This window comes from Anarrhichthys ocellatus, unplaced genomic scaffold, assembly GCF_004355925.1.
Source record: "Anarrhichthys ocellatus isolate YVR2014 unplaced genomic scaffold, GSC_Weel_1.0 scaffold9, whole genome shotgun sequence".
Lineage (NCBI taxonomy): Eukaryota > Metazoa > Chordata > Actinopteri > Perciformes > Anarhichadidae > Anarrhichthys > Anarrhichthys ocellatus.
This window is the reverse complement of record NW_022280039.1, coordinates 7,069,011-7,081,125: the sequence shown is the minus strand read 5'-3', so window position 1 is coordinate 7,081,125 and position 12,115 is coordinate 7,069,011. Positions and strand designations below refer to the sequence as shown.

Genomic DNA, 12,115 nt, shown 5'->3' with positions numbered 1-12,115 from the left:
GTGAAGGTACCAGCAGTAGTGCTGAGTTTTATCTCAGACCATAGGGAGAGTTCTTTGGCAAAGGGAAACAGGGAAGAGGCTTGGGTTTACCACAATGCACAATACCTCTGGTAACAGCACACAACCTTGACAAATGCCACAATTTTTGAATTGCAGCTTATTTTGCAAAAGTTTCAGTGAAAATGTACAAACAGCTCACACAGGATGGGACTAAAAGTCTGTCCACTTGGTTTCACAATAGGCTGCAACACCTTTATTAAGAAAAGCTGGAACAGTGCCTGGAATCTTTCCTAAAGCATTATGATTGAAAATACTTCAGTACTATAAATGAAGAGAACACCAGTGGGATCAATTATTGATCCAACCAAACCCAGAGTATTTGAGAGGGAGGTTTATCTCACTCGCACATAACACATTCCACCACAGTCAATCATTAGGCCTCCCACTGATGGAAACGTAATCACATCACCAGCTATTAGACAGAGCAGGCACACGGAGAGAGAGCAAGGTGTTCAATCACATCAAATCAAATATATTCACCCGAGGTTTTTCTTATTTGGCACAGACAGGTTTGTCACTAAGTGCTTTACATGGAATCAACAAGACACTCGACGATTCAATTATAAGGTAGGGATTTCAGAACGAGGGTGTTTCTTCTGTCAAGGTCATTTTGAGCCATTCACATCTCTGGTGGGAGTCATGCATTTTTTTTTTGCGGGATACATCACACCACAAGTAGGGGAGACATCTCGTCACTATTTTGATTATCCCGAAGGCAGATTTGAAGCATGTTCAGGTTTCATTTCATATCAATTAGAGGTGAGTTTTTAATCTGTGGCTAAAGTGGAAAGTGAATGTCTTCAGAGTAAAGAATCAAACCTGGAGTAAGGCATAGTGCTTCAACAGGGGGCACACTCTGCTGCTACTCACTGAGGCTTAACAGACTTCTGCACAAGTTAGCCGATGCTTTGAAACTGGCGGCTAAAATCTCCTTTTTACAGAAATACCATTTCACCAGCATCCTTCCTATCCTCTACAAGAGCACAGCAGCAATTTCAAATCCTTCTTCTATCCCTCCAGGCTAACATTAAATAAAGAATAACCTACTGTTTATTCTTATGTGTTCTGAGGCCACAATGTCCACGGTTCAGTTTGAAACCCCCTGTATTATGTGGGCAGGGATGTATTGGAACCCTATTTGATTGATGCACAAGGGCTGACTGGGCCCTCCATGCATTTTTTCTAGATCTTTTTTGTAATATAAGTGCAACTTGGGTCAAACTACAAAAGCATGAATCAAAACCCTTTGAGAGGGAACATCTCCTTTTTTTTATTGACTTGCTTTTTTTCAGTAGAAGAAAAGATAACAGTGAAAGAGTGAGGAGTGTCATTTCTGTGCTTGAGAGGTACAACGGCAACACACAAGCTGACATTTGTTCCTCTAAATCCACATCTCATACGTAATTTGCAGAGAGCGGATGCCTGGGCACACTCTGAGATTGCCAGATTCACACACAGCTACATAGTTGTTAACACTCAAAAAGCAGGGTTTCAGATCATGCCAAGCCTGCTCCTCCAGAATGTGTGTGGGGGCGGAACTGGCAGGTCGGGAGGATGTTACTGTAGGTGCTGCTTGAAAAGTCTTGAACTTATTTTCAAAGAAGCAGCAGAAGCAGGAGCCGTCATGCACAAGACCCTGATTGTAAGTTACCATGTGCTGAAACCATGAATCACATCAATAGGTTTCTCTCAGGGGGGACACATAGGGGAGAGTCTGCGAACCAGAAACTCTGCAACATTCTGCATGCTCCTCATATTTCTGGGCCTACTGTGTGCACACTCAGCAAACTGGAGACCATCTCGGAGGCAGTCCTGTTGACACGCACTTCATCTCCAAAGGCACATTCTCTCTCCGCACAAAATGTCAGCCATGTTGAACCTTTGTTGCCAAGTTCGCTCGCACTCTTAGACAGCACCTTTTATGACAGTTTTTTTTTTGTAATATAATCTGCAAATTCACATTTGCTCTAGCCTGGAGTCTCGGTCTGGCGATCAACTGAAGCGACTTATGAAAATGGCATTTTACAAATGAAGGATTCAAGACAAAAAAAGACGTGTATAGTACAATAAAGGAGGATGAGAATGGAGCGAAATTCACTGGGCCTTTAAACTAATTCCTTTATCCTTAGTGGAATTTCTCGCTGTTGAGCCAGAGAATATCTCTGCCAGGGCTTTCCCTCCTTGGTCCTTAGTGGGGGCTTAATGTCAGCACCAAAAGCCCAAAGTCTTTCCTAAAAGCAGCAGCCAGGTCGAGCTCTGTTTGCAGCCTCGCACTGTAGTGTTGTTGTCATCAGTCATCTCATGCTAGCTTTTTCGGGCCTATTAGTTGTCAGTTTGTTCGGCAGAATTACAATTCAGAGGGGAGATGAGCTGTCAAGGTGACGTGACCTTGACAACCCACAGCCCCATATTCTGTGACAGACTGCAGTCGTGATGAGATTATTTAAATACGGATGTATCCGGTGGTGTAGAGTGAAGTGTATGCAAGTGCACTTCAGTATTAGTTAGTGTTCTGATCACTGCCTTAAAAGTGAGGTAAAAGTAGACATATCATACTGAAGACATCTTTTTCGTGAAACGTTGTACGTTAGCAAAATGTACTATGTAGAGGAGCTATAATGAATAGTTTCGAATCAACAATGGTTCGAATTAGAAAGAGGTCGCTCATAGTGACAAACCCACAGAGAATTATCACCTGCACCCCTGCTATGGTTTAAATGTTCCACAAGTGTCGTACAGTGTGAGACCCGCACTGGTCTGGTCTTGGTCTTGATTTAGTCTCAGCCTGTCTTGGTCTTGTTTCGGTCTCGATACACAGTGGTCTTGGTCTTGAATTGGTCTCGGTTTAGGGGGTCTTGACTACAGTGTAGAGTATAGAGTGCAAGATCAACACGACTAGTACCTAAGTAGTAGTACTAGTACTTAAGGACAGTATTACGTTCCACCACTCTCAAAAGCCAAGTCAACATCACAAAAATATAAATTAATCTATAAATGAATATAGTTAGCTGGGCTGGGCTTAGCATGTATATTGCCCCTGATTTGCATGTTGGTGTGGCAAACAGACATCACACACAACTGTGGCCTCCTTACAAGACTCCTGCGGAGCTCTGCTTTATAACCCGTGCTGAGGGACAGCCCATAATTGCCTGTATAGACACACAAACACAAATGGGCCCAGTCTGTAACACATGCACAAAATGTTCAGGAGATCTAAGCTCATCCCTAAATGAGGTGAGAGGGGAGGGGAGGCAGGTTTCTTCTCAAAGCAGAGGAAGACAGTGACAACGCCTGCAATTGAGGGAAGGCTCCATTAGTGCCCGGGTACAGAAGAGAAGGGGCTTTGTGGTGCTGCAGTGTGTGAAAACCGGGTTAGAAACAAAGTTAAGTTGAAGTGGTTGAGTGTTGCTCAGTGCAGAGCATTAATTCGGTTCAAGTAGCTTCACTATTGGCTGCAATTAAAGCCAAGGTGTAGCGGTGTGACAGGCTGGTAAATGATAATGGATTAACTGATTGGCTAGGAAGGGACACACACACACTCATACATGTATTATGTGAAGATTCTTCTCTCTCACACTCTGACAAACACCTCAATGACTCTGGCCTCTCAGCCATCTGCCTTCCTCTAGGATAGTTGGCAGCTTTCATGCAGAACAGGATACACACCTCTGCAAACGCATCCGTGTACACACACAAATCCACAAACACACCAAGCCCTCGCTCAGGCATGTCAAAAAGTGATGTTCATCGATCCAGTCTGCCTACAACGTGTACAGGGTCTCTTCCCGTGCTTCTACACAGGCGCTGTGCTAGCACCATTTATTTACTGCTCCATTTCCAGCACACATCACTTTTCATCGAATCAGAGGGACTTGATGGCGTATAACTTTCTACAACTCATAGGGGAGTGTTACAGCACTGTGAAAGGACCGGAGAGAGATGGAGGAAGATAAAGAGAGTGGCAGATGGAGAAAAAAAAAAAGATAACAAATAGCAGAATCTGTCATCTGTATCTGTCATCCTCAGTCTTCTTTCTGTTACAGGGTTTTGCTCTAACGTATAGTCATTCTACGCTCACAGGAACATTGCAATAACACACAGCCTCTGACTCCTGACTTTGTGGTTAATTGAAATGCTGGTGATGTCCAGTACTGTAGGAGCGTTCTGCGGGTACTCTCATCGTTCAGTCTCTCTAGGCAGAGACGGAGACGTGGAAGACGAGGTGAGAAAAAGAGAGGAGAAATACTACAGAGCATATGCTGACCGCAGGGTCACATTCTCCCCCTCTGGGACACATGCATAAATAAATCAGGCAATGCCAGTGGGAAATCCTTCGAGTCGCCAACTCTCTGCTCACACACATTTCACATCTGAAACTCATGCACATTCAACCTCTTCCGACCTGTTCATAAGTAAGAGTGTCTTTATAAAAGTACACGCAGACACATGGTAGAGTGCTATCGTGCTAATGAGAGTCTCTGTGGCCGTGCCTGGGGCAACAGAGGGTGAGATGGCTAAATCAGCACATCATTAAAAGTACTAAGCCACTGGTATAATAATAGACTCTCTCCGGTTCATTAAAAACCAAAAGGTGCGCGGTGGCGCCACATAAACAAAACATGTATATTGGCAGGGTTTGCAGGGGCATGAGAACACTTCTGCCTTGAGTCATATAGTGTTTGCAAATATTGTTTGTTTTTTTACGCTGCTTGAAGGAGCATATTATGTTTCTGAATGGTTTCAGTTGAGGAATGCATGCAAATGAATCAGTTTAGGTGGTAACATACTTGTTAAGAATGAATGTCAGTATCCTTGGGGATGGGAACAATTAATGTTTACTGTCGATTATAAACTGTATTCACGTATCTATAAGTATTACAAGAGGAGGTGATATGCATTTAAATCTGAGTGTTGTCCTTCCATTTGTATTCTGGAAATGCATCTTAAAGTCAGGTGTGAATGTAATCAGGCCCAGATGCATGTTAATGCTGGGTATGAATCACAGAAAAGTACTCTTTTTCCTCTACTCGTTCTGGTGTAATTTCTGAACCACTGTGAAAACCTGCTACTCCACACAGGTTACATTGAAACAAACTCTTTTGCAAGATACAATTTGACCCAATGCCTAGTTGTCCTCGTCCTAAGCCCGAGGGAGACCATGCGATTGAGGCTGTGAATTCTCTTTCTTTCCACAGCCCTCCCGATAGCCGTGGATTCTAGTGAAGCCAAAACAGAGTGCACCGCCAGGCTGCAAAGGCCGTTCACCCCTTCAGACTGACGGGGTCCAGGAGTCAAAGCTTAATTTTCTTCACTCACACCCAGTTGGCCTTTGGCTGCAGATTGGCATCTCTATGGGCAGCCTGGGGCACCACATTAGCATACCCACATGGTGGTTTGGCCTTAGTTTGTTGGATGTTGACAAAGAGAGGAAGAAGGTGGCAACTGGCCCATCTCTTGGACAGCTATCAGCTATCAGCTTTGGGCCACAACTATGTCCTGGTGTGATGGCAAAAGGAGAATATGCAACACAGATGCCCCTGTCCCTTCCTCTTTTCCATGTCACAACGGGGGTCCTGCTCCAGCAGTACTAAAAGTCTGGTCCACGGAAGCTAGTTTCCTACCATTTAGCACAATAGGACCCTTTTCAGCCAGCTGCCTCTGCAGTGACAGGGGAGTACATCCTCTTCCCTGTGCTGATGGGCAAGCAAAGTCCTGCTGTGGGCTTTTATTCCACAGAGGACACATCGACACCGGTAGCAAAAACACGCCGACACCAAATTGTCTGAAGCGTCCAAGCACTCCTTTTACAAAGTGCATTGAAAATGCTCCATCCCTCCGCTACAGCCCCTGAACTTTAGATGGAAACAAAGCCAAGGGGTCTCTCTCGGTCTTGAGCCGTAGTTGTATTAGGTTTTCTGTGGCTCGCTCAAGAATGTGCCTCGCAGCTATCCAGGCTTCTCCGTGGATCAACAGCAGTAATGCTCTGGTTGTTTGTTTCCAATGTCCCTCCTGCTAATTTAATAGAGTTTGAGAGCCTGAGGCAAAGGTGTTGGTGTATATTAGAATCTCTGCCAAGTGAAGATATTATTTCCCTTCGGATGAAAAACATATTGACAAGATAAGTCACTTCTTCCAGTTGCTGCCTTGATGTTTGGCACAGGTAAAATATGTGCATGTCATGCATCCAGGTGCTTTTAGTTGGAAAAAAATAACAAATGACAGGGGGGATAAAGTCAATTCCATTTTCCGAGTTTTATTTACCAATTCGTTGGGCTAGTCATGTGCACCCCAATCTGAATTATGATATGTCTGACAGCAGTGAAAAACAGCACAGTAAACCATTTTAGAGTCTGTTAAAGGTGGAGTTATACAAGTATAGCTTATGATACTCACCATGACAACATGACAAGATAATTGTGTATCCTGCTGGTATTTATTCAACTCAGTGTTCATCACTGAATCATTAATTGCAGGATTATTGTGATTGCCAGTTTGACTGAAATGAACTGAAATGAATAATGAATTCATTTGTGCCAACATACAAGTCGTAATTACAATTGTAAAACTTTTCCAAGTCGTATTAGTTAACTCGATGTAATTCAGTGTTCAACTTCCCCTTATTATTTATAACCATGAATAGTGTTTGGTTAGCAAGTTATTTGTTGATTAGGTAGTACGTAACGTTCTGTGTCAGAGTACTGTGATCGCTGTGTCGGGTTTTGACATCCGCCTTAAAATTCTTGGATATCACAATGCCCCCTGCATTGTGATAACACAGGGCTGATTTCAGTCTGAACAACTGTTTAGACAGTTGGAATCACCAGTATAGAAAGAAGCACAATAAAAGCCCACTCAGCGGTCTATCTGTGTGGGTCAAAGTGTGGTGTAAGCCCGGATCAGGTGCTGCTCAGCTTTGGCGATCTGGCATTGCTATCATGAAAATAATTCAAACCAACACTATGAAAAAGACAGTCTTTCCCATCGCTATGATATGGCATACAAGTATGGCATGGTAACCTGTCAGTACAGTTAAAAGTCTAAGCTCACACGTCTTACTCAAACGGCCATGAAGATCATCGGGAAAAAAGAATATTCCCATCTTCAGCCCTTATATGAAAAATCTGTGCTCAGGGAGGCACAGAAAGTCTGAACGACCCAACACATATTCTGAACTCAGAATTCCAGGTGTTGCCTTCAGGCAGACGCTTGAGAATGCCAACCTGCAGGCTAAATCGGTACAAAAATGTAGTGTATGTATGATCTGTGACAGGGGTATTCAACTAAAATTCAGTCCAGATTGAGAAAATCTCCTCGGGCAAAGGTCCGAAACATTACAATAATATCTAACTCGCGCTATTTACTGCCATATATATATATAAATATATTCAAGAAGCCTAGTAGTAGTAACAACGTCTCTGTGTAGTCAACAACTGTCAAATCAAATAAAGTACACATCAATTATATTTTAACAAATTATTACTCTGTTTTCAAATTTAACTGGATGGATTATAAATAATACATAGAAATACATAAATAAATGTTCTTCTCATTTAAAGAAAAATAAGGTCTGGATTAAAGGATATGAATATGTGTTTGACTCCGTAAGTGTGTGTCGATGTGTGGATGAATGGCTTCATGCATAGATGCATGCATGTACAGCACTGCAAACTTCAACGTCAATAATAAACACGTAGTTGAATCAACACCTCTCTGAAAGTTTTTAACAAAAACTAAACATTCATATCTGAGCTGTTGTAGTGGATTGTATTAGATTATATAGTACCTAACAAAGTGACCAAGGAGTTTAAACTAACAGTAAAATGACTGAGTTGCTTATTTTACTGGTGGACATCTGTAATAAAACATATGTAAAACATAATGTGCACCATTCAGTGAAATGGCTTCTGTCAAAAGCAAAATGACACTGTTTACAGTGTGGATTATATGCAAAACAGAAACATTTATAATGTGTTTGCCACTTTGGTGAAACACCACTGTCAGATTGATGTAGGCTACATGTAAAACACAAAAAGAAAACTAAGTTACAGCAATAAATACTGCATAACTTTATGCTTGTATGACAATCGTATGGGCTACAGGTTGAATTGGAGGATGTCAGTTCATCAGTGTCATAGGTCCAGGATTCCATTCTAGAATAGATTCTAGAATGGAATCCTGGACCTAGAATTCTAGCACCCCAACTTGATGTGTGGTCAGTGTCTCTTTTTTGACTCAAAAGACCCTTTGAGACCCTTGAGACAAGTCATCGACCATAAAGCTCTCATACTCAGAAAGTCAAGATGAGCGACTGGAACGAATCGTCAGACATGTCAAGCTCAGTGTTTAATTCTCTCCGTCTGGAGGGAAAATTTTGCGACGCAGTCATCGAAGTCGAGGACGTAACATTTGAAATCCACAAGGTCATCCTGTGTAGATGCAGCACGTACTTCCTGTGAGTTGGCTATCTGATAGAAAGTAATAGTTAATGATCAAGTCTGAGAGACTAATCACGATATGTGACGAATTACATACGTTCATGGAGCATTTGTGACAAGTTTGACATAGAGGAGAAGATATAATATATCAGCTACAATAGTCTCTCAGGTCCATAGTAATGTGCTTTTAAGCAGATTAGTATTGATTAGTAGCATTGAGTAGTTTGTGTGTTCAGAAAAGTGACAAAATTCATTTAATGCAACAAAAAAAAAGTAATTGCAAACACTTGAGATGGTTAATTCGACACACAAATTGAAGGAAGAAGCTGTTCACTGCTGCACAAAACCTGAGATGAATTGTAGATGGTGGTGAAACAGCTCCAGAGAGATCACAAAAGAAAACAAAAATAGCATACAAAATGTAGTATTACATATTTGTGACATTTATTTGACAGTGACATTCTTACTGCTAGTTACACTCGGAATGATGTCCGGCGGTTTACGTATTGTACAATTTCCCTTTAAAAATGGTGTAATATGTTGATTTTGTGAATGCTTACTTGAAAACTTTATCATTGTTATCAATGAGACAATGAGAATGAAAATCTGAAGTCTGTTTCCAATCCCCTGCTGTGTGTTCATCCTGACCCGCAGGGCTCTCTGGAGTCGCTGGTCACCTCCAGACAAAAAGGTCTTCCACATACCCGGCCTGTCTCCGGACATGATGCAGCTCATCATTGAGTTCGCGTACACCGGCTTGGTTTCTGTGACGGAGGAAAACGTGCAGGAGCTGCTGCTGGCAGCCGATCAGCTCAACGTCATGGGCGTTGTGCAAACTTGCTGCGACTTCCTGGGCGAGCAGCTCTGCCCAGAGAACTGCATCGGCATCTTTCAGGTCACCGACACCTGCTTGTCCCCCGAGCTGCGGCTCAAGGCCTACCACTTCATCGTTGATCACTTTGAGGAGGTGGTTTTGTCCGAAGAGTTCCCGCAGCTCTCCATGCAGCAACTCACCGACATCCTCGGTAGAGACGACCTCAATGTGAGCAAAGAGAGCGCGGCGTTCGAGGCCATCCTTCGCTGGATCGCCCACGAACCTGAAGAGCGAAAAGCACACATCGCAGTGCTCTTGTCTAAGGTATGTTAACCTTCTGTCACCAGATTTAGTTTAGACTTGCATCTTCAGCATTTGGCTGAAGATGCTAAATTGCAGCGACGATCAATTAAACCACCATAGTCAAATTAGAGGTTAAGAGTTAAAGAGTTAAGAGTTAAAGTGAGTAAAAGATTTATGTCTTTCGTAGGAACAAATGGGCTTGGTACCACAGTCAGGCAGAGAAAGTCTGAGTATCGAGAGGCCGACTAACACATAGTTGGTTTGGAGATTTTAAAGAAATGTATTGACAATAACGAAAATATAGAATGTCACCAGTCCAAAAGGATTTAAAAATAGAATTTGAGTTTTGAATATTCAAGAGTAAAAATGTGAATAGCAACAGAGGTCTGGACACTGGACTCGACTACAGGCCATTGAGTTCAATTGAAAGATTGTGTCCTGTTTTTCTCTGTGTAGGTGCGACTGGTGTTGATGAGTAACGACTACATGAGGTTGAACGTGATGTCCAATGAGCTGGTGAAAAACAACGCTGAGTGCCTGCACATGGTCAAGGCAGTCATCGAAATCCTAAGTCCCATCATAAGGTTCAGACCCTCTGCGCATCTCAGCAACCCTCTCGCCCGCCCTCGCCTGCCTAACGCCATCCTGTTGGCCATTGGGGGCTGGAGCGGCGTCGATCCAACGAACAGCATTGAGTCGTACGACGTCAGCACCAACCTCTGGATGCAGATGACAGACCAAGACGAGGGTCCCCGCGCCTACCATGGCACCGCCGTCCTCAACGGGAGCATCTACTGCGTCGGCGGCTTCAACAGGGTCGAGCATTTCAACAGCGTGCGCAGGTTCGACGTGAGCACATGCACCTGGCACGGGGCGGCATCCATGGAACACCGCCGATGCTACGTGAGCGTCGCTGTGCTGGGCGAGTGCATCTACGCCATGGGAGGTTTTGACGGGTACTCACGACTCAGCACCGCAGAGCGCTACATGCCCGAGACCAACCAGTGGAGTCTCATCGCGCCGATGCACGATCGTAGGAGTGACGCCAGCAGCACGACGCTCCACAACAAGGTGGGTGAAGTGAACTAGAGTAATTCAAGAGTAACAGTATGATGGTGATGGGAACAATTAGATTTTTTACCTGTTTGAAACGAGACTGCGATGTTGTAAAAATAATCAAATTGTAAGTTCAAGTTCAAGTTCAAGTTCCGCAATTAGTGTTTCTGTTTGAGGCTGTGTTGAAGTAACTGGCCAGAGAGTAGTGTCAGACTAAAGGTCCTCCGATTCTCCCCAGATTTACATTTGTGGGGGTTTCAATGGGAACGACTGCCTGCAAACGGCTGAATTTTACAGCCCAGAGACCAACCAGTGGACCATGATCAGCCAAATGTCCTGCCAGCGCAGTGGAATTGGCATCGTTGCATATGGAGACCATGTCTACGCAGTAAGTACATGAAACAGTGACATGCTAACTGTGTGACGTATGAAGAGATTTGGTCAGCGGTTGTGTTATGAGCGCTCTCTTTTGGCGAAGAATTTGGTTAAATCTCAATTCAAACGTCTCACCCTTCATTTTCACTTTTCCTCCCAAAAGGTTGGCGGCTTTGATGGCTCCGTCCGTCTGAGCAGCGCAGAGGTCTACAACCCTAGCAGCAACACCTGGCAGCAAGTGTCCCATATGTTGACTGCCCGCAGCAACTTCGGTATCGAAGTGCTGAACGACCGCCTCTATGTTGTTGGGGGCTATAACGGCCGCAGCACCTGCACTAATGTCGAGTACTACGAGGCAACGACTGAGGAGTGGACGGAGGCTTGTCCCTTGGATATTTCCCGCAGTGCTGTGAGTTGCTGCGTGTTGTCCGGGCTCCCCAACATGGCCGAGTATGTTTTCCCCCGTGACTCCCTGGCGGTAGTCAGTTTGGATGACGTGTTTGTGGACTGTGAAGACTCTTGAGAACACTTCTGAACAGTGCCGTGGTGCCAACATCCACCCGGCAAGATATAGAGATTAAATAAGGAAATAAATATTTCTTGTGTATTGCACTGCTGTTCCTCCAGAGATTTTCTTTTCAACTGTTCAGTTTGTGCAACTTCTAAGTTTTATGTTCTGTGAGGGGGGTGCTGTGTTCCACCTGCAGACACACACGGGTTGATCCAGAGTGCATCATTGCAACATGAACGCCTTAATACGACAAATACGAATTGCTGTGTTTCACGCTTTCAGGTTTTCAGGTTTTCACATCGGCCACCGTATTTCTCCTACTCGCTTGGCACAGCTTGAAAAAGTTTAGCTGGTTGCAATCTGCATCCTCCCCGCTAGATGCCGGCAAATCTACCAAATGCACAGAGTACCTTTTAAATACATTGTATTCATATTTGAAATCACCTTGTTCTGACAAGTCAAAAAATTGCCTTTCTGCAGTGTAATCAAAAACAAAATTGGTGTTACAGTATATCTAATATCAGTTGTCACATCATTTCAATACTCTTTTGTAGTACTCAT

The 12,115-nt window shown here is 43.7% G+C and overlaps 2 protein-coding genes across 14 annotated transcripts in view; one reads left to right on the top strand and one right to left on the bottom strand.

Annotated features, from left to right (window-relative positions):
• The window catches only part of arvcfb (ARVCF delta catenin family member b), a 201,035-nt gene that overhangs the window by 15,466 nt on the left and 173,454 nt on the right, over positions 1-12,115 (bottom strand). The window lies entirely within an intron of this gene.
• LOC116384384 (kelch-like protein 10) lies at positions 9,202-11,566 on the top strand. The gene is made up of 4 exons (XM_031848989.1): positions 9,202-9,633; positions 10,069-10,683; positions 10,907-11,056; positions 11,207-11,566. Exons 1-4 carry the CDS (start codon positions 9,217-9,219, stop codon positions 11,564-11,566), a joined length of 1,542 nt encoding a protein of 513 aa, XP_031704849.1. The 5' UTR covers positions 9,202-9,216.